At 32.3% G+C, this 24,244-nt stretch overlaps 1 protein-coding gene across 8 annotated transcripts in view; it reads left to right on the top strand.

Annotated features, from left to right (window-relative positions):
• Positions 1-24,244, top strand: part of NBEA (neurobeachin) — a 610,070-nt gene that overhangs the window by 122,688 nt on the left and 463,138 nt on the right. For 7 of the 8 annotated variants that reach the window (XM_082435483.1, XM_082435487.1, XM_082435484.1 and 4 more), the window contains exons 11-14: positions 7,997-8,105; positions 16,457-16,609; positions 18,526-18,694; positions 23,981-24,060. In XM_082435483.1, coding sequence (XP_082291609.1) covers positions 7,997-8,105; positions 16,457-16,609; positions 18,526-18,694; positions 23,981-24,060 — 511 coding nt within the window. Of the gene's footprint in view, positions 1-5,680; positions 8,106-16,456; positions 16,610-18,525; positions 18,695-23,980; positions 24,061-24,244 lie in introns of all 8 variants that reach the window. The other variant, XM_082435488.1, reaches the window with a different exon arrangement.

Here is a 24,244-nt window from a genome sequence, read left to right as displayed (position 1 = left end):
ATTATATATATATATATATATTTTTTTTTTTTTTTTTTTTTTTTAATTTCATTATAGAGGTCTGAGCATCCAATTCCAATATGTGGAGGCATGGTTTTCCCCCCATACCACCAAAGATTCTCTGTGATACCAGCTGGGTATCCTATCGTTTAACTCAATTCTGACACTCAAATCTGACATAGCATCAGATCCCACAGGTTAAGGGCTCAGTCTCACAAGACTGGCCCTCTTCACTTTAGATGCCAGTTGTAAGTCCAGGTTATCACCTGTGCTTCTGAACAACTGACTGTAGATGGTAGGTTCCAGTAACCTCCTCCTTGGACTTCAGGCGATAGTTGCAAGTCCAGGTCGTTACTGGTACTTCTGACTGACTGGATATAAACCAGAGGTTCCCGCCACCCCCTTGGGTTAGATTACTTTGCTAAAGTGGCTCACAGAGCTTAGGGAAACATTTTACTTACTGGATTGCTAGTTTATTATAAAAGGATGATGAAGGATACAGATGAACATCCACATAGATGCATAGGGCAAGGTATGCGGAGAGGGCATGGAGCTTCCATTCCCTTTGCAGGTATGCCACCCTTCTAGTACCTCCATATATTCACAGACCGGGAAGCTCTCCCAGCCCTGTGTTTTTTTTTTTAATGGTGGCGTCATTACATACACATGACTGATTAAATCAATGACCGTTGGTGATTGAACTCAATCTCCAGCCCTTCTCCCCTCTCTCCCTGGAGGTAGGTGGGTGGTAGGTGGGCTGGACTGAAAGCTCCAACCCTCTTAATTATATGGTTGGCTGTGTTGGCAACTAGCTCTCACCCTTAAGTGAATTCCAAAAGTCACTTCATTAACATGACAGAAGACACTTTTTATTACTGCCATCCCTTAGGAAATTTCAAGGGAGCTCTGCCAAAAATGGGGACCAAGAACAAATGCATATTTCTTATTATAAATCACAATATCACAACATTCAATGCTCTAAATTTCCCAGTAATGATTGCTTTCATTTTATTCCACAGATTTTGATAAGTTGTATTTTCATTTTCATTTCATTCAAAATATTTTTAATATCTCTTGAGATTTCTTCTTTGACCCATGTGTTATTTAGAAGTGCACCGTTTAATATTCACATTGTGGGATTTCCCAGGTTACTGATTTCTAGCTAATTCCATTGTGATCTGAGAGTAGACATTGTGTGATTTCCACTATTTTAAATTTGTTAGATGTGGTTTATGGCCCAGAATGTTGTCTAGCTTAGTGAATGGTCTATGCGAGCTTGAGAAGAACATTTATTCTAATGTGGTTGAGTGAAGTAGTATATAGATGCCAATTATCTCCAGCTGTTTGTTGGTGTTGTTGAGTTCAACTATGTCCTAACAGATTTTCTAACCCCTGTAGTTGTCCATTTCTGAGAGAGGGATGTTGAAATCTCCAACTATGATAGTGATTTCATCTATATCTCCTTACTGTTGTAGCAGTTTTTGCTTCACATAATTTTATGTTCTGTTGTTAGGTATATGCGCTTTAAGTATTGGTATCTTCTTGGAAAATTGACTCCTTTATCATTGTGTAATGCTGTTCTTAATCTCTGATACTTTCCTTGCTTTGAAGTCTTCTCTGTCCAAAATTAAAGTAGGTACCCCTACTTTTGTTTGTTTGATTTTTGTCAAAGGTGCAAAAGCAGTGTAAGGGAGGAAGGATAGTTGTATGCTAAAATGAACCTCAACCTCATTAAAAATTAACTCAAATATCAGCTGTAAAGGTAAGATATAAAACTGCAGAACTTTTAGAAGAAAACATAGGAGAAAATCTCTGCAACCTAGGCTATGCAAAGGCATTTTAGAAATGACCTTAAAAGTGTGATGCATACAAGGAAAAAATTGGTAAATTTGACATTGGCTTCATCAAAGTTAAATTTAACCTTTTACTCTGCAAAAGAAACAATGAAAAGACATTTTAAAGATTGGAGGAAGATGATAGAAAATCACTTATTTGACAAAGGACTTATATCAAGACTACATTTAAAACTCTCAAACACTAGTAGTAAGAAAGCATGAAATCCAATTTTAAAAAATGGACAAAAGACTTGAGCAGATACTTCACCAAAGAAGGCATAAGGATGTCAAAATTGCACATGAAAAGATGTTCAACATCATTAACCAATGTATTTAAAACACTATGAGATGTAACTACACAGTTAGTAGAAAGGCCAAAAAAAAAAAAATACTCATGATGCCAAGTGCTGGTAAGGATGAGGAGCAACTGGACCATATTACTGGTGGGACTGGCAAATGGTACAGCCATTCTGTCAGTTTGGCAGTTTGTTACGAAGTTAAACATATACTTACCATATAATTCAGCCTTTCTACTCCTGGATTTGTATTTGTGAGAAATGAATGAAAACTGTTCACACAAAAACCTTTATGTGAATGTTTACAGTAGTCCTATTCATAATTGCTATAAACTAGATACAGCTCAAATGTACCCATTAGGTAGTCTGTTTATCAAGGGAATACTATTCATCAATTAAAAGAAAAAAAAATCTTGATGTATGCAACTACTTAGATGAATCTCAAGAGACAATATGTTGCAGTCAAGAAGGACATATTAAGAAGATTACATACTATATGACTATCTATATGACATTCTTGAAAAGTCAAAGCTATATCCATATAAGAGATAAGTAGTTGCCCAAGGTTGTTTTGGCTGTTGAGAGAGTGTGACTGCAAGGGTATAAAGGGATAGGATAAATGAGTTTTTTGTGTGTGATGGAACTCATCTTATCTTGATTGTGGTGGGGTTATACAAATCTATATATCTAACATTCTCAGAATTACATACACACAAAAACACACAAAGAAAAGAAGTAAAGAAGTTGGTTTTACTACATGATCATTTTAAAAACGAAATTAATTATGAAAATGATAGAAAACTCCTGGATGTATATGAAGCCTAAGTATCAAATAATTATTTCATCTTTTTGTGTAGCTAGCTGTTTTAATATTTATTTTATTTACTTTTTTTGGTAATTTCAGCACTTCTAGGGTGTATTTTTAATCCTGCTTTTATAAAATAGTCTGAGACCTGGCTGAAAGTAGACCCAACACCAGGAGAAGGGACTATTTGGCCTCCCTGCTGTGCATGTTTTGATCTTGAAGGGCATTAGAGTATGCATATATAGTTAAGAGCACCTATTTGTCACTGTAACCTATCTCTGTTTTTCCTTTGAAGCTTTGAACTTCTTAGGTATTGGGGAGTTACATCATTAAATTTCTAAATCATTCATATATCCATGGATTATACACGATAGTGGTGCTGCCACTAGAAACATGTCCAGAAAGCTCTCATAAAGGTGCTAGGACATTTAGAGCATTGTGATTGTTTGTTGGCTGGAATTAAATTAAAAATGAGTAGGCTTTAAGAGTTATCTCTTTTACAGTGGAGCGTTATAATATCTTTTGGTTATTGATAGAGAATTATGAATAGAGATGATCAAAAGGCTATTTGGTTGTCAAACTATGTAAATACTGGTAAATGCTATATACTAACACATAATGATGTTATAAGAGGTTTGGAATTCCTCTACATGTACATATTTTAAAATTTCGTTTCCTTCATAAGACAACTTTTGACACACTACAGTTACAATTTTACAAATGTCTATTTTTTTGCTATAATATATTTTGTCAGAAATAAAATAGGCTGATGAAACATAAAATTAAAATCTGTTGCCAGACAAAGGAAGGTAAAAAACTGTGATAGCCAGACTAACTTTTAATAGAGCCTTTAAAGACTGTTCTTAGATAATAGCCATGACAGTCATGAGGCTGTCTGCCTCCTTATGAGGCTGAAAGAAAAGGGAGAAGTTACTGAGGAGAGATTTCATGGCTAACGGAGGCTTAGTGATTTCATGTGCTACCCAGTGTATTCCATCTGTCCTCACATTTTACTGTACTGCATTTCACTGTTTTCCTTATTTGACTCTGCAGATAAATGTATTTTACTTATTTCAGCATGTATCTCCACTTGATGTTTGAATTGATGAATGTGACAGTTTGTGTGTCAGGGTTTATTGCCTAGGTAGGCAGTTAGGCAGTGGTCTTTTGAGATAGCATCTTCAGGAATACATGGTCTAAAAGTGACTGCTAAATGTACATGGAGTTAGAAGCTTTTGGTTTAGAACTTTCTAATTTTGAACTGTGAAGGAATTTAACTCTTCTAACTTATTGTGGGATTTTTTTGTGTCACTGGAAATTAATCGTATTGAGTGTGAAATTATCTTGGGTATGGACTTGAGTTGATTTCTTTTACAGTTTTATTCCTGCTGTGATCACTCTCATCTTGGAAGATTTTTGTAGTGAAAGAAATAGCATAGAAACCATATTAGATATTTTATATATTTATTCATCTTTTGCAAGATTTCAATGTTTCTCAATACTAAATTAGGCTACATAAGAGATGAAACTTTATGAAAAAGTCAAAAGAATTTCCCCCGTTACTGGTACCTTAAATCTTATTGGAACTTAATCTACTTCTGAATTTATTCTGACAATTATTTTGCCTGTAGTGTTTCTTAAGAGAGTAAAAACACCCTTGTGTAAGTGGATGAGGTGTTGAATTTCAGAGGGAATCTTTAAGTTTTACATTATTAATTCCATTCTTCTTAATATATTTAAACAGCCCATCTAGCTGAGGTGCTTTGTTTCCGTACAACGCAAATTGAAAAGCCAGTTTCCTGTACCCTAAGAACTGCCTTTGAACTGAACTTGGGTTATATATTAAATCTTAATAATTTCAGTTATAAATTAAGTCTATCTTTATGATATATTGCATCTTTAATAAAATCCCTCAAAGATAATACAAGTTTTGGGATCATATTACATGAGTTATCTATGTCAGTTATTTTTAAAAAATAAATAAAGGACAAGTTGAAATGGATAGTTATATTAAAATCACGTCAAAATCTATATTTACATAAATTTTAATGGCTCCTAAAGGTAGTACGTATTTTTTCATTAGGAAGAAAAATGAGTCATGTTTATACGTAGTTGTTAAATATTATCCGGTATTTGTGGGCCAAGACTATTGTGGTAATTCTTTAATAATGTGGACCAGAAAGCTCTGGAGAGATTATTAATATGCTAAGTCATTAGAGGTATTGTTGTATTATTTCCTTCATTTTTCTTAAGGTATAGCCCTTTACTAGTGTGATATTTGAAATAAATGTTTCCTAATTTAATTAAAGCTCATTAAAGAATCGGAAGATGGTAATTATTTTGAAGAAATAACCCTATAGTTTATTAGTGTCATTTTCCGTAAAAGGAGACAGAATTAAAAACCCTTAACCATTCCTGAAGTAGAATTGCTACTTACAGAACATACGTTATAGTACTGTCTATTGAAAAGTTTAGCAATTTGACTTTATGAGGTAAAAACCAGTTTACTTTTTGTCTATCAAGTAAAATATTCCTGTGAAAATCTGTTTCTGGGTATTGCTATACTTTTCAAAAGAATGTTCTGTGTTGTGTATACTAGTTTTGGCTGACACAGATACTTGCTTTTTGGTTTATCCTGTATATTTAGATCCTCTACAGATGAACTGATGTGTCTAGACAGGAAGTGGTATGTAGGAGATATAGGAATGGGCTGAAGTATCCTTTATATTTGCCTTTGTATCTAGGGGAGTTGGAAATAGGCAAGAATGGAGAGAAATTTTGTATGGCAGTACACAGAATTTTGCAAGTTAATTGTGAGCCCTGAAGCAATCCGATGCATTTTAGTTACTGGTAAGTTTGTTAAATTATGTTTGACAATGTACCTCTTCGAAGATGGCCATCTATTTACTATTAAGTCCACCATGTCAAATATACCTATTTTAAAGATTTTTTGAAAAGATGTAGTATTGCTATTGCGTTGGGTTTTAGGTATAAATTAAAAATACTTTTGTTAGTGAATGCATTTGAGTTTTCAATTGTTGTCATAGTTAAAATTGAAGTGAAATTAACATATGGGTAGTCTTGTGTTAATATTTTGGAATAATAAAATTAATATTTCTGATTTTGTAATGGAACTCCACTGTGTTTACAAGTCTGAGTTAATTCATTAGATGTTTGAGAAAGAGTAGTCCTTCTGACATAAAAGAATAAGAAAATCCATGGCATCTTTGTAATTTTGTATGGTTCTATATAGGAGGGTGATTTATTGTAAGAAATACTTTTTTGCATTTTTTTCATGGACCATAGGAACCATAGTGAGGCATTTCTAGTCTTTCTTTTTTCTTTTTGGCAGTGCTGATGTTTAGGAGTCTTAGTCATCTTTCCCCCTAAATCACTAACTCAGGTGTAGGTAAGAATTCCATGAACAGATTAGGAAATTGTGTAATCTCTATGCAATAGTTTTCTTTATTCTTTTCAAACACTTAGGCAGATGTATTATGTGTATCAGTGCTTAAGCAATTATTTGTGTAGTGGCTTTGACTATTGATAAAATTCATGTAAATTGGATTAGATTGCTTAATAGCTGTTCTTTACAGAAACATTAAAAAAAAATCTCAAGGGATTCTTTGGTAGTTGTGTTTTTCTTGTAAATTTCCATCTTTGACTTTAGGACAAAGTAAAAGAATATCATTGATTTGCAATACTAGTTAACTGTTTCCTTTTTTGTGGCTTAAAGATACAGGGCCAGTTAATGTAATTGAATTTTAATTTCTTGTAACGAAGTAGTTTATTTACATATTACTATATTTTTCTAGCTGATATCATGTAATCCATTAAACTATCAATTTTGTAACGATAATAATAATGTTAATTTTGCTGTTGGTTCTTTTTATGAGAATATTTCTGATTTGAACAAGAATAGCTGCATTATCAGATAAATGTGTTGTCAATCCTATAGAAACCTGAAGAGCTAGAGTAACTTTAGAAAACAGAGTAACTTTAGATTCCTTTTGAGCCTTAATAATTTTCAAGTTTTCCTCATTACCAAATTTTCTTAATTTCATGTATAAATGAATATTTGCGCACTTAAAATATATTTAGAAATTTATGTGAATGTAAATAGACAATTTGGGGTACATTATAAAGCAGTGTAAATGGATATTATTTTAATGCTGATAAAGTCTGGCTTAGAGTCATTTATTGTTATAAACTACAGTAAGCATATATAATGAAGGAGTATATATTTTCTTTGTTAGGAATGCTATCATGTATCGATGCTGCTGATTGAAAATTGTTCATGTAATTTTGTGAAGTAGTACATTATGAAAGCTTAATGTAATGCAATCATTTATTTTTCTTTTGTTTCTTCCTTCATTCCACAGACATATCAAGTGCTTTATGTTTGTCTGGCATATATCTTCGTGCTTTTATGTATTTGTGTATACATTGTGTAATCGATTGCCACTTTTTATTTCAATATGACATAAATCATCTTATTTTCTTTGCTCTCATAAACTTTCCTGAGGGCATATATGGACATAAGTAACATGTTGCATATTTCTCTGGATATTTAAATACATATATATAAGTTGTTTTTAAAAACAGGTCTAAATGAAAAGTTTATTTTAGAAAATAGGTGTATTCTTCCAAGGCAATGTTGTAAACATATTTTAAATTCTCTAAGATAGCATGTTCTTCAAAAGAATATTGTGATAAAGTCTTTATTATGGAGAAGTGCAATATTTGTGGGTGTGTTTCTTACGTTAGATTTACTTCAAGCAGGGAATATATATGTGTAACGATAAACTTTGATATTTTACCTCGGAATACAAAAAAACTCCACAGTTATGTTTCTATATAATGTTTAATTTTAAGGAGATAAAACCAGTTTTTTCATTCTTGTGAGAAATATTCTTGCATAATGTACTAGTCAGCAAAGTAGAGATTAAATCTGAATATGATTGTTACCTTTCGGAATAATAAAATACTGAAATGGAACACTGTGTTTATGATCAATATTTGATGATTACATAATGGAATTATCTGTACTTTACATGCAGTGCTACTCTTTTGGCATTCCTGGTTGAACTACTTAAAAGTTCAGTAGCCATGCAAGAACAGATGCTGGGTGGAAAAGGCTTTTTAGTCATTGGCTACTTGCTTGAAAAGGTAAGTGAAATGTATTGATGGTTTTATTGTGTAGCCTTCACAGATGGACCACTGACGATCACTAACTATATTTTTTTTCTATAGTTTCCCTTTCCATTGACTGCAGAGGCCATGTTTTTGGTTAATTCACAAACATTTTTATATTATGTACTTAGATGTATGTGTAGACATTAAACTAAATTAGGTGTTAGAAATCTATATAATTAAGAAATTTTGAATAAAAGTGGAAACTAAAGAAAAATTATTTTATCTACTTTTATTCAAATTAGAAGTATTTTCTCTTAATTATTTTTTCTAATTGTTTCTTTGCTATATTTACATTCAAACTAAGTTTCTTAGAAATTTTATCAATTTTAGTTTCAATGGATTTACTTTTTTGTTTTTGCTTTATTTTTCGGTTATAAGGTAAAAATAATTCTGTATTTGATAGCAACAGAAACATTAGTTTTTGCTTTGTCCCTGCTTTTAATATATTTGAATGTTTAAAGTAGCGTTTTTTTCTGATCAGTAGACAGTGTAAACAGTACAAATTGGATGGCTATGATTTTTCCTGTGTCATTTGTGCCCTGTTTTTTTAATGACCTTCTTTGCTTTAGTCACAACTGTACTATTATGGTAATGAGTGCTGAGTTTCTGATTATGGTCTCAAAAGAGTTCAACCGGTTATACCATGTGATTTCCTTCAAAAAGTAAAGTGGTATTTCATAAATAAAAGTATTATTTTTCTCCTTAAGAAATAGCTATCACCATCACTAGTGCTCCCAAATCTCTCCTTATCAGTTAAACATTAACATTCATATGACATTCAGCTGCTCTGTAAATGGAACTATTTGAGAGATAATAGAGGTGAGACCTCTACTAAGAGGAATAAACTTATTTTTTTCTTGGGAAATAAAATTTAGAGGACTTTTGGAAATAATTTTTTAACCTCAGATCTGCATTTGAAATCCTTCTGTCTTTTTTTTGAAAAAGTACTTTTCTTTCTTGAAGTATTGTTGATCGTGGAATGATAAAGTAGATCGATCATAGGCAGCATTTTTTTTTCAGTTACATTATAATTTTTTCAGTTACATTATTAAGATTTTCATTAAAGCTATTTGGTTTATTTCTTTAATCATGGAAAACTATTTTCCTATATCTAGAGTATTACAAATTTTTTAGAAGATTTATGTTATAGTATATTTTACGTGAATTACATATTATGAAATACCTTTGTGACACTGCTGTCAGCAATCTTTGTGACAAGATTGCTGTCAGGAACTACCTCTTGAATATACTTTTCATCGATTTACTGAAGGTTTATTAACATAATTTTAAAGTGAGAATTCTTTTACACTTAAAACTTAGCTTAAAATTAGAAATATTGTTAAAAGTCTTCAAATCAAATACAAAGAACATTAAAATAATAATAAGGTTTCCATCATTTTACATTCCCGTCATCAGTGTATGAAATTTCCAATCTTTTCACAGCCTTGGAAACCACTGTTATTATCTGTATTTTTTTAAAATTCTAGCCATCCCTAGTGGGTGTGAAATGGTTTATCATTTTTGTATTTGCATTTCTGTGATGTCTAATGACGTTGAGCATCTTTTCATGTACTTATTGGCTATTTGTATACTTTTTTGAGAAATGTTTATTACAAAGACCATTTTAAAAAACTATGGTATTTCTTTTTATTATTGAGTTGTAGGAGATTTTTAGTCTATATGCTAAACCTTTATTAGATATAAGATTTGCAAAGATAGTCTTCCATTCTGTGGATCACTTTATGTCTTAATTTGCATTTCACTGTTGACAAATTAAGTTGAGTGTTTTCATATATTTATCTTCCTTTTGGTGTGCTCTTTTGCTAAATACCTGTTCAGAGTATTTACCCTTTTTCATTTGGGTTGTCCATCATTTTCTTATTGATTCATGGGAATTCTGTATATATCCTGGATCTGAGTCCTTATTGGATATGTATCACAAATATCTCTTCCTCTGTGACTTGCCTTTTCACACTCTTAATCATCAAATGCTTTTTCTGCATTATTTGAGATAATTATGATGTTTCTACATCTTTTTCTTAGTTTAGTGAGTTACATTAGTGGATTTTCAAAATAAAATATTCTTTATTTCTGGAATCCTGTGTAGTCTTAGATCCATTCCCATTCTAGTCCTTATGCTTCTCTTAAAATGACTTATATCAATGTCACTAATAGCCTTCGTATTCTTAAATCTTGTGATTCTCAAGTCTTCATCTTATTTGACTTAGCAACATTTTAGTTTAACATTCTTTCCTTCTTGAAATGCTTTCTTCAATTGTATTTTGTGACAGCATTCTTTCTTTGCTTTCTTCCTACCTTCTTGGCCTCCTTTAATTCTCTCCTGGTAGTTCCTCCTCTTCTTTCTAAAATTCTAAAGACTGTGGTGTCCTGGTGCTTAATCCTGGAAACCTTTTCACTTTTCTGTTTACACTTTAATTGAGCTTACTATTCCCTTAGTTTTCCTTATTCTGCAAATACTCATTATTCTCAAATGTGTATATCCAACTACAACCTCTCCTTTGAATTCAGTTCCACTTGGATGTTTAATTAGCTTCACAGATCTAAATTATCCAAACTGTTACTTTCGATTTTCCTTTCAAATCCTTCGTCCTTTACTCTTCTCTGTCTTAGTTACTAGCATTACCATTCAACAAGTAGTTCAGACCAAAAATGTTAATTCTTTTTGACTCTTCTTTTTCATGCACTAAATTCATACTGGCAGCAACTTATGTTGTCTTAGTATCAAAACATATCCAAAATCAATGACTAGTTCCTACTTAGTACTCTACTCCTTTCTATGCCCATTGATGCCATCTTTATTCAAACCATCATCATCTTTCACCATGAGTTACTCACAGTCCATTTTTTGCTTGCAGTCAGACTAGTCCTTTGAAAATGTGCCAGATCTTACTAGTCCATCCTTCTCAAAGTAAATTTATGTCTCTCACCTCTGACATCATCCCTTACCATTCTCATTCTTTCTTTCTCTGTTGCAGCCACACTGACCATTCTAAGGCCTCTTTGCAGACCTTTCCCTTAAAAACTAAAATAGTAAGCATGTGCTCTTCTCAGTTCTTTTGCATTTTCTTTTCACATTGCTTTGGTAATTCTTTTTGTAGATATCCACATGGGTTGATTCTACACTTCATTCAGGATTTTGCTTATGACACCTTATCAGAGAAGTCTTCCTTGATCACTCTAAGTAGAATAGTACTCCTTTGGTAACCATCAGTGACTGTTTCCCTACTCTGTTCATTTTTTATAGCATCAGTCTGACTTTTTTTTTTTTAACTTATTTTCTGCCTCCTTCCACTAGAATGTAGGCCTCAGCTTCATGAAAGCAGGGACATTTTTTTCTTACCTTATTGTTGTATCTTCTACCTAAAAGTGTGCCTGCTTCCGTCATAGTCCTGGTAGGAAACAGATGCCATACTCAAACTTGGTTATTGAGAGGAGTTTAATGAAAGGCTCTTCACAAGTTGTGAGCATTGTTAAGGGAAGTCAGCAAAGTTTGAAGAGATGAGAGGAATGAGTGTTTAGCATAACTCAAATAGAAAGTTACTGTAACTATAGGAGAAGTGTGCCTGACTAGAGTGTGGTCTTTGATAAAGAAATATAGAAAGGAATATAGTATACTCACCTGAAGGGGTGAAGCCACGGAGATGAATGCCCCAAACTTCATTTTCTTTCTATCCTTTAATTTCCTGCTGGAGTCTCTAACTAGTCAAACCCAACTGGAAGCCAATAGACAAGGGAGCATCCCAAGCACAGAAATAGGATAGGGAAGGTTGGAAAGTGGATCAGTACGGCCAGCAAAACATATCCAGTAAGTTGGACTTCAGGGTTTGGTTTTCTGAGTCTCAATTATGTCATCAGAGACCCAGGTTTTTTCTATATGTCTGTTCTGCTACCTATAGTCATGATTTTATGCTATAGCTGTTATTCTTTGTGGTCATACAAGGTTGCCAGGCAGACTTGGTGCTATAAGCCTTCACATCCGGGTAGAGAGAGAGAGCTCCTTTCTCCCAGTTATTGAACAAGATCCTTCCCTCCAATTTGACTGGTCAGCTTAGGTCTTGGTCTACTTTGAACCTAATATTATCATGAAAATTTTTATGCTCCGTATCTGAACTAATCATTGTCTGCCCCTGCCGAACAACAACAACACACACACATAAGTGATTCACATTGGATTAGGCTATTTGGAGCTCAATCTTGGTGTCCTGGGAGGAGCAAAATGGATACTACTTTATGATATACCTCTAACGAATTGAAATAATTTCCCACAATTTGCTTAATATATAATGCATGTTTTATATATATATATATATACACACACATATACGTATATATATGTATATATAATGTTTTCTGTAATAAAAGTGAACATTTATGGCAATCCATTCTGTTGTGGTCTGCTCTAAGTGTGGGAAAGACCTCTTTTTACTGAGTAGCAATTTCTCTCTGTAACATCCATTGCTCTTATTCGGTTTAATTACTTCAGGAGTAGATGTTACAATTGTTTTTTCTAGCTTCTCAGATTATGCTTCCAAATATGTTTAGTCACCCCTCATATAGTACTTCTTGCAAATTATGTATTCAGTTGCCATACAAAAGTAATGTCATATAGTTTAAATTCCAGAGCTTGCATTTTACAGATTTATAACTATAAATTATCCAAGTATATCTGTTTTTAAAATAGCTTTGCTTGAGAAAATGAAAGCAAATCTCAAAATAAAAAAATATTTTCAAGCAATCAATCAAAGTAAACACATTAAAACAAAATTGAATGTCCTTCTTCCATCCTCTTCTAATCTGTGTTGTATCTTATCTGTTCTATTCTTAATTTATTCTTGAATTTGACATGAATTCAGTTAAACCATTTACTGAGGAATTATGGCAGATACCAGATGGATAAAAGATGAATAAGATAGTATCCTTTTTTATTTAAGGAAAGAAAGATATGTGAATAACAGTTACACAAAGCAGAAGGAATAAGTACTACGTGCTTATAGGTAAAGGTAACATGCTATTGAACAGAACATTCATTTTATGCCTGGTAGGATTTTGAGTGGGCTAATAAAAAAATACAATTTTAGAAAAATGTTTCCTGAAGATCAATTTTATAATTAAAAACTGCTATACAACAGCATTAATTGCTATGAAAAATAAATTGACATTTTATTTTAGTAATATGGAAGGCCTCATGTGATGCTTCTAGCATATCTTTTTTTTTTTTAAAGAAATTCACGTTCGTTTATTTATTTATTTATTTATTTATTTATTTATTTATTTATTTATTTATTTATGATTGTGTTGGGTCTTTGTTTCTGTGCGAGGGCTTTCTCTAGTTGTGGCAAGCGGGGGCCACTCTTCATTGCGGTGCGCAGGCCTCTCACTATCGCGGCCTCTCTTGTTGCGGAGCACAGGCTCCAGACGCGCAGGCTCAGTAATTGTGGCTCACGGGCCCAGTCGCTCCGCGGCATGTGGGATCTTCCCAGACCAGGGCCCGAACCCGTGTCGCCTGCATTGGCAGGCAGACTCTCAACCACTGCGCCACCAGGGAAGCCCTAGCATATCTTTTAATAACATGGAGAAAGTTAAAACTGGTTTCCAGATTATTAATTAGTTCCTCAAATGAATATGTTCATAGTGGTCAATCTGATTTTATATTACTTTAGTGTTTTTATAAACACATGACAATTTTTATAGGCCAAAATCTGATAAGACTATTTAGGAACAGGTTCTAACTGTTCTGTTTCAGGGTTTTAAGCATAAAAGTAGACTGTATCAGATAATATTCTTGAAATCATTATTACTGAATAAAAATAAAATGTATAAGATAAGCTATGTGAAATTATAACCAGTGAAGGAGATGGCTGAAGCTTTAAGTAACCATTGCTCTTAATTTTATTCCCCTAAACATGAATAAAATAAAATATTTTAGAATCTAAAAGCAGTATTATTTTTTATTAAAGTTCTTTTAAAATGAGTGACCAATCTGCTTTTTTTTAACTCAAATATTTATTTGTCTTTGTCCTCCTCCCCCTTTGTAATAACAGTTATTTGTTAGAACCATTTCCTCCGTCTTATGAAATTTTCATGTAAAGTTATGCTGTAAGGCTTGGTTTGAATTTTTTTGGACTATTGCTGATCTACTCACCGCTGGTGTTTTGTCAAACACATAGCCTACTAATAGAAAATCATTGCGAGCCTTACTCAAACTAGTTTAAATGCCACCTTCTCAGTAAAACCTCTTTTAACCTCCCTTCTACAAATTTTCTATTCACTTCATGTTCTTTTCATACACTTGTTATATTTAACATGTTACATATTTTACCTTTTTAGTTTATTTATTGTATGTCCTTGTCTTCTCTTAGAATGTAAGTTCTATGTGGGCAGGGTTTTTTGGGTTTTTTTTTTCAGTGTTCTTAACTACTCTTTCCACAGTGCCAAGGAGAGTACCTGGCAAACAATAAGTGCTCAACATGCATATTTTCTGAATGGCTAAATGAAAAGCATTGAGCTGTACCTTTAAGGGAAATGCAGTGGATGCAAGGGTTTTACAAGTTAAAGGAGCATGATAGAGAAAGCAGGTGAAGCAGTCTGGCGTGCGTGAGAAATTGGCCCAAAGAAATGCTTTGTTTGACTCAGTGAAAATTTTTTAATTTTGAATTTTATTTCGTTTAGGTACCTTAAGCAGTCCTCACTACTCTTTATTGTCTCCTATCCTAATTCATACATTGTTGTTAAATTCCTGCATATTGTAATCATTTGAGTTTGTTACTCCTTATGTAGAAGTATGGAAAAAATGCATGGCACGTTTAGGTCAAATTTATTGAGTTGCCCTTTTTAAGAGCATGATGAATGTAAGCAAACCATATGGGAAGTAAGATTGGTAAGAGAATTTAGTCCCTTTTAGACCTTTATTATCCTATACTGATATTTGGATTCAATCAGTGGATCATAGAGATAAAGATGTGATGTGACCTGTGCTTTAGGGTTGCGTGTAGGGGATTCTTCAGGGTGGATGGTGATACTATAAAAAGTATCAGAGCCGACGAGAAAAAACGATTTGCATAGGAAGATATATTTTTTGATATTTGAGTTTGAATTACTAGTTTTTATGAAGAGCATTTTCTCTGTAATATTTTCATCTGAGATTATACTCTAGTGTAACATGTCCAATTAAAATATAATGCAAGCCTCATATGCTATTTAAAATTTTCTGGTAAGAAGCAACAGGTGAAATTAATATTAATAATATATTTTATTTAAACTAGTATATCCAAAATATTATCACTGTAACATAGACTCAACAACAACAACAAAAGTAATAGTTATTTTGCATTGTTTCTTCATTCTAAATCTTCAAAATCCAGTGCATACATACTTACAGCACCTATCACTTAGGTCTAGCCACATGTCAAAGGCTCAGTAGACACCTACGGCTAGTGGCTACTGTATTGGACAGTGCAGCTTGGAGGTTTGGTTTGAATTTTGGAAGGTATGTTGTTTATCTAAATACCATTGGTGATAGGTTACATACTGTGATGACACTTGAAAATTCTAGATGAGAGTACTCAGCATAGAGATAATGTTATATTAAGCCGTGGAAGCATAAGATATCATCTAGGGAGAGTGTATTTATGAAGAGAAGACCAAAGAAATAATCTTCAGCAGTTTCCATCTTTTAAGCAAAAGACACTGAAGAGTAATCTGAGGGTCATGAAAGCCAAAGGAGGACAGTATTTCCAGGGAAGTGAGATCCTCTTTTTCAAATACTATGGATTTGAAAGGTTGGGAATGTTTTATGTGAAGCAGGATGCATTGCATTTGTCAATGTGCAACTCATTTTTATCTTTTGGAAGAAATGATTCATCGGAATGGTAGGGTCAATTTATTTTCACTTTGGTTTCGAGCTAGTGAAAGCACTTCTCTTTCCCAATGTCTTGTGTGTGTGTGTGTGTGTGTGTGTGTGTGTGTGTGTGTGTGTGTGTGTATGTGTATGTATTATCATGATAGTAATTCTACTCCATTTTAATTTTCTAAGATCTTTTCTTGTTAGTCAATTTCTAAACAAATGGAATGAAACCATTCTTATCCATAACTTACTTTATTTCTTTAGCTTGAGTTGAGAGTGGCATTGTTCAACCTGAGCTGTTATTTATAGTTGTCCTAGAATGGGCCACAAATAACAAACTTATCATTTAGAGAATTATCTTAAAATCTTAGGCTTCTAAATATAATTAAATTTTGAATAGCAAAGAAAGTATAAAAAGTTGTATCTGTATATTTTCAGCTTGAATTTCTGCTTTCTTTAGTCATCAAGAGTTCATATCACTAGAGCTGTCCTGGAACAATTTTTATCCTTTGCAAAATACCTTGATGGTTTATCTCATGGAGCACCTTTGCTGAAGCAGCTTTGTGATCACATTTTATTCAACCCAGCCATCTGGATACATACACCTGCAAAGGTATACATTTTTATCTCATTCATTTTATTTTAGTGTAATGTTATAAATTATAAATATAAATTACAGTTATTGGATCTAAACTATCCAGTAGAAAGCATTTGGATTTTTCAGTTTATTTCACAGTCAGTTTGAAGCAGTTATGTTAGGTAGTATTAGAAATCAAAATAGTAAATATTAAAATAAATGAAACTATAGTTAAAATTTTTTTTCTTATGGGGTGATGAGAAAGTTCTGGAACTAGATAGTAGTAATGGTTGCTTAAAAATTGTTGAAGCTGTACTTCTTACCCTATACAAAGGTGAAACGCACTTAGTTTTAAGACCTAAATTTGAGAGGTAAACTATAAAGCTAATAGGAGAAATCGTTGAAAGATATCTTTGCAGTTTGGGGATAGCCAAAAAGTTCTTAAGTAAGACCTTCAAAACGTCTCTTTTTAGGGGGAAAATTAGTGCATTTGATGATATCAAAATTAAAAATTTTGTTAAATGATCTTCAGAGACAATGTCAATAAATAGATGATAGATTAGGAGGTTTTTTTACAATGTCAAAAATTATCGAGGCAAGAGGAAAACATTGAATATGAACCGAAAATTAGATATTAGTATTGCATAAATGTTAAATTTACTGAGTGGAGGAATTGTATTATGCTCTATGTAGGAGAATGTCCTTATTCTTAGGAGATTTACTTTGAAGTATTTAGTGGTGGAGTGTCTGAGTGTCAGCAACTTCCTTTCAAACGTTAGTCAAAATATATTTACACATCTATATCTGTAATATAATAGCTATAAAGCAGATGTGGAAAAATATTAACAGCTGGTAAATCTATTATGATAGTTACATAACTTTTTTGTTTGAAAATTTTCAAAATAAAAAGTTGGAGAAAATAACAATTAATAACATTCAGAATGTACAGGGAAGTCTTGAAAATCAACACTAAAAAGATAAAAAAATTAGGCTTGATGTAATGACTGCATTCTGAAGTCATTAGATGTGATTCATACCTTTCCAAGAAAGAGAATCTGGTACACTGATTATTAAGACTAGGAAAAGAAAAAATAGCAGGTAACTAATTATATCATGATAATTGTCATCATTGTGACTGGAAAATTCCTTGTATTGTGAACATAGAGTTTTTATCATGATATGTAAAAATATTTTTTAAAAGAAATTTATACATAAAATTTTTTTAGATATAAACATAAAATTTTTATTATTTTGCATACCTAAATTTAGCCTCCTTATATTCTAGTAGAAATCAATGAGGGACATTTTCATGGATTTGAGCTGCATTATATAATTTTCAAATCTCCCACTTAACTTTAAAGTTCTAATTTTTATTATGGTTTGTCATTTTAATTATTGTGCTAAAACTCAGACCTGAAGTTTGTTCACTCTTTAAACATGGTGTTTAAACTTATCATCTGTATACTTACATGCTAGATTCTGATAATGTAGCAATAGGTAAGAAAATTTGAAATTACATGAACTTTTAGGATCTATGACAACAATATATATTTTTTTCCAAATATGATATAGCTGGCTCATGTTAGGTTCTGTTCCTTTGAACTGCTGCAGTGTACTCTGATTAAGGGCTTTAGTCTAGTTGGCCTTTTAAATAATTTAATCTTCCTATTGGATAATTTCAATGGAATTATTGAATCATTTAAAATTATTTTATTATTAATAACTATTAGATTACCTTTAGTAAAATTTTATTAGGATGTGTTGATTCCAGATTATTTTCTTTTTATAATATAAATAACACTTAATAAATAGTTATATTTCACCTCATAATAAATGGTTCTTTCTTGGCCTTTAATGATTTATGTTTAAATTAGAATAGAATGTATATTTATAATATAAACACTTGAGGCATTTTAAATTTATTTTAATGCTTTGTTAATATTCTGTACTAGGTTCAGCTTTCCCTATACACTTATTTGTCTGCTGAATTTATTGGAACTGCTACCATTTACACCACCATACGCAGAGTAGGAACAGTATTACAGCTAATGCATACACTAAAATATTACTACTGGGTCATTAATCCTGCCGACAGTAGTGGCATTGCACCCAAAGGTTTAGGTAAGTACAATACTTCTACGTTGTCTGTACTATGATTGTTCTATATCCTAAGTACTATTATAGTGAACAGATGGGCATGCTTGTGAAATTAACACTGAGCTATTGTCTTTCTTGTGTAGTAGACTGGTATACTGAGAATTTTTTGTGATAAAGAAGAAGCTTATAGCTTTCGTATTAAGTTTTCGGAATAAAGACAGGTGAAAATAAATAATATTGTACCTTTTAGCCTATATGGTTGTTGTGATATAATCATAATATTAAAAACAGATGAATGATATTGCTCATGGCCAGTCTGTTCTAATACAGTCGTTTAAACATTTTGAGATTGTTGCCTTCCTTTGTATTTTTTCCCCAAACTTCATTCTTTGTTCTAAGTAAAGTAGAAACTAATTTAATTCTTCAGTGCATTGTGTTGTTTTAAAAATATTGCCGATTTTCCTAATTATATGCTCATTATAGAAAATAAAATAATATAGAAGAAAAAAATTGTTCATAACCCAAACCCCAGGAGTAATTACTGTTACAAGTTGGGTGTGTGATCTTCCACTATTTCTCATTGCATAAATATGTGAAATATATTAACTCTTTTACAGAATTCAGATTTTCTTTTCTTTTTCTTGGCTCTACATAGTAATCTAAGAGGATACACCACTTATGTGTTTCCAAAGTTTTGATCCTATAAATAATCCAGTGATTTCTTTGTATATAATTATTCCCCTCCATCTTTGATTTGTTTACAGTTACTGAGAAAGGGTATCCTGATAAATATTGTGAATTTTTTCAGAAGTGTTGTACTAGCTTACAGTTTCACCAGTGGTATGTTAGTGTGCTTTTTTCTCGGCATACTCATAATAGCAATTACCATTTTATAAAAATCTTTTTGATAGGGTAAAATGACATTTTACTATTCTAATATTCATTTATTAGCTTACATTGTCTTTCATTTTACTGATGGGCTTTTAAAATTGTGTTATTCACACTCGGGTTTATATTCTGTCATTTATGGTTTTTTCCCATTGCTTTTAGACTTAAGAATGCCTAAAATTAACTGAATACTTAACATGAGTTAGAATCTATGCTAAGCACCCTACATGTTAATGTTGTTTAATCATTTACATGTAATGTATTTATATATATATATATATATATAGACATATTTACACATACACATAGGGCTATATCTATATATAACTACATTGTTAATATCACTCCCATTTTGCATTTTAGGAAACTGAAAGTTGTTACAAAGTAACAGAACTAAAATTTGAATCACGTCTGCCTGACTCAGAGCCCTAGTTTTTACGATTACACTGAGTTTTCTCTACTCTAGACATATCATATGTTCACACATATTTATATCTGCTTAAAAAAATTAATTTCTAATTTACAGAAAAGTTGCAAGAATTGTACAAAGAATTCTTATATACCCCCACCGTATTTCCCGATATTTTATATTTTACCATTTAGACTTTACCATTTTATTTCTATGTAAATATAAACATGTACATAAACATATGCATTTTTTTCTGAATAAATGGAGAATAAATTATAGGTATGATGCCTTATTTCTCCTAAATACTTTAATATTTATTTCCTAAAAGGTAAGGGCACTCTCTTGAGTTAATGAAGAGCAACCATTAAAATCAGGTAATTAACACTAATACAATACTATCATCTCATACAAAGCTCCCATTCAAATTTAACCCATTATCCCAATAATATCCAGTCTAGAAAAAAAAGTCTTTCTTCCTTCCCTGAATCACAGTCGAGGATCATGCATGACATTTAGTTGCCTTGTCACCGTAATATTCTTCGATTAGAATAGTTATTTTAGTATTTCCTTGTCTTCCATGGCCTTGACATTTTTGAAGAATACAGACAATTTTTTAGAATGTCCTTTAATCTGCATTTATTTGATATTTGCTCATGATGATTTAGGTTTTTCATTTTTAGAAGGAATGACACAGAAGTCATAACAATGCTGTCTCAATGTTATCATTACAAGAGGCACATGATGTTGAGTTGTCCTATTATTTTACTAGTGATGTTAACTTTTGGTGTCTGCCAGGGTTCTTTACTGTAAAATTCCACTTTCTCCTCTGTAATCTTAAGTATTTGGTGGAGAAATACATTGAGACTACGTAAACATCCTGTTCTTCAGCAAACTTTTGCCCACTGGTTTTAGTTCATTGACGACTCTTGTCAGAATTGATCTTTACTGTGATGGCTGCCAAATGGCAACATTTTCTGAGATATTTATTAGTTTGAATTCTACGGTAAGGAAGAAGTTGTTTTTCTCCTCCATTTACTAATTTATTTGTTCACTTCTTAGTGTCAGTGTAAATTTCATGGATTCCTCTTTAATTTGGTGTTGTATCAACAGTTGGCACGCTTTCTCTGCGAAGGGCCAGGCAGTAAATATTTTAGGCTTAGGGAGCCATAGATCTCTACTACAAGTGGTCAGCTCTGCACTGTATTGCAAAAACAGCCACAGACAGTACGTAAGTGAATGGTTGTGGTTTGTTCCAGTGAAACTTAAAGAAAAAACAGTGGCTGCATGGATTTAGTGTAGAGGCTATCCCCTGAGTTGTATCCTTATTTATTTTGATGTTCAAGTTGTACCAGATTTGGCCAATAGGAGCCCCTTCGCATGAGTCTTGGGTCTTTATGACAAACGTCCATAATTTTTTTGTACTTCCTTGCTTTCTGGCGTAGGATATTTTTGGTTCATCTTTTATTTTCCTTATCTCAGAAGCCCTGGTTTGTTTTGTAGATATGGTTTTAAGAAACCAAGATCTGGGTGATAGGTGTGCTTATTGTGTTTATTGCTCTTTGGGTATCATTGCTTCTAGGCATTCTTGTTGGACAGATCTAGGAAATATAAGCTTAAATGCAAATACATATATATGTATATGCATACATCTAAACTGATCTATCTGTATTAATAACCATGAGTTCACACAAGTATCTTCAATCCCAGTCCGAAACCACGTGGGTCAGTCTAGCCTCAAATTGATTATTTTTACAACTTTCTTCCTTCAATATTGAGAAATCTGGCTCCCATTATCTTTAATATATTTAATATATTTACTTATTCTACTTTATGAAACCCACATTCTTACCCACACACCATCACCTTCTCAGCTTTGACATTGCCAGTTGGCTCTGACCATCTTCGGTTCTGACTTAAAATGGTCCTTTTCACCTCCTTGGCCCCTATTGTTTCTTTACCACTGACCATACTACTGGCCTCTGTTGTCTCCTCACCCTGACCCTGAAGATCCTGCCAGACTTAGTTGCCTCCTTGGCTCTTTCCAGCCCCTTGTGTCTCCTTGGCCTCTGCTGCTTCTGCAGGTCCCTGTGCCTTGTAAATATAATGAACCTCGTATGAGTATCACCAAGCTTAAGGAATAGAATATTACCATAAGCCTGTATATATCTATCCTTGGTCAGACATTTGTCCCATTTCCAGGCGTAGAGATAACCCCATCTTCAATTTTATGTTTATTATACCTTTTATTTTCTTGAGTCTTTATTATTTTTTACTGTGCTTTACTGCTTTGTTATTTACATTGTGTAATATCAATATATGACAGTAGTAAGTATACTGAGTGCTTACAATTAAAATGGACCAGTTACTATTCTAATTCCTTTACATATGTTGATCCATTTAATCCTCACAAAATATCCTATGACGAAGAGCTTTTGTCCTCATCCTAACAATAAAAAACACTTATGCACAAAGATAGTATAACACTTGTCCAATTTCATTAAGTGGTGGCCAAATTATAAATAAAAGTAAGGAAATTATTACTAAAATAATGGTGTTCTGTCTACGGAGATGGAGTAGGGGATGTGATCAGGAAGGGGAGTGTGGCTCAGAGCTGAGAGCTGGGTAGGGTGAGGCTTTATTGTATGCTGGAGCAGGCTGGTGCCACCGCCAATTATTAGATATTTGATGAGCTGGTTGTCAAACCATTGGTGGCGTGAACTTGAAATCAGTCATGGAGGGAGTATTTATTTACACAACAGAAATCAGAAATCTGCATACGATATAAATCAGGACCTCACCCTCCACTCTGCGCAGCTCCTTTGCCTACACACCAAGGGTTGATAGGTTTCTCTGCCAAGCTGCTGTCAGTGTTCAGTTTCTTGACCTAAAAAGTGGTTATACAGGTGTTCATTTTATAATAATTAAGTTGTAAATGTATGTCTTTTGTATGTGTACTGTATTTCACAATGAAAATATTTAAAAAACAAAAATAATAGCAAGTTTTGGTAAGGAGGGAAAGAGTACTTTGTACATTATTGGCAGGAGTAGGGCAACAAATGTAGAAATGGGAAAGAGATTTCTTTCCCAGGAGTAGATGAAATGAATTGTTTAAGGGATAATTTGTTTTGATGTGTAATAATCTACACATAAATATTTGTGGAGTGAATAAGCGGATGCTATAAATTATACATAAAAGGATTATAGATTAAAACTTATACAGAAGCTATATAAATCCGGGTTGCTTCAAGTAAGGCTTGATGTTTAAGGACTTTCATGGTTCTAGCTATGTTTCTTAAAGGTATAATTTCATTACTGCATATTATATATTATATATATATCATGGCATATTCTCATTTTTATTGGTAATTAAATATTTGCACTTAGTTACTTTGAAATTTAGGTGTTCCATTGGAAATGATATGTACACGGTAACTGTTCATGCTTACTTTCATTTATTGACTCATAAGAATTTATTGAGTGTCATCATAATATGTATTTTGTGTATATAAGTGACATGGAAGAAAAAAGCTTCAAAACAAATAATTACATAGAGTGTCACTTTTCTATGGTTTGTTCTATAATGTGTGGATGAAAATGGAGAATGATTTTAAACATAGACAGGTAAGAAGAAGGTGGAAGAAATATTGGGAAAACTTGGATTTGAGGGGGAAAAGGGAACCTATTAAGTTAATAAAAGTAGGGAAATGTATCCATGTAAAGACTTGATATTATTTATTTATCAATGAATAGTAATATAATTTTTAAAAAGTAATTCCCCCAAATCTGGCATATAGTAAAAAATTTGAAATTGCCAAAAATCTGAAAATAATATTTATATTCTCTATTATTGAAATTGTACAGAATTAATACTAAGAAATATGATAATTATAATGAATATAACTTAAAGTATTCCATAATATCATGACATAATTGCATTAAGCTTATTATTAAGTAATAATAATGAGGGGTGTTTTATTGTTTGTTTTTTCTTCTTATTTTCTGTTTTATTCTAGATGGTCCCCGGCCATCACAAAAAGAAATTATATCACTACGGGCATTTATGTTACTTTTCCTGAAACAGCTTATATTAAAGGTAAAACAGTTTTATGTAATTCAAAATTACAGTATATTAGATGAAAAGAATGTTTTGGCAGAGTTTAAATCATTATTGTAAAATTAGTTTTACAACCTTTAATTCATGAATTGTTTTCAATATTCTGTAAATCTTAGTATTAACTTTTGTTGAACTTCACTTTGTGTTAATATTCTTTGAGGTC

Source organism: Balaenoptera physalus (genome assembly GCF_965194825.1).
Source record: "Balaenoptera physalus genome assembly, chromosome: 18".
In the NCBI taxonomy this organism is placed as follows: Eukaryota; Metazoa; Chordata; class Mammalia; order Artiodactyla; family Balaenopteridae; genus Balaenoptera; species Balaenoptera physalus.
The sequence above is the reverse complement of the archived record's forward strand: the minus strand, read 5'-3'. Positions and strand labels throughout refer to the sequence as shown.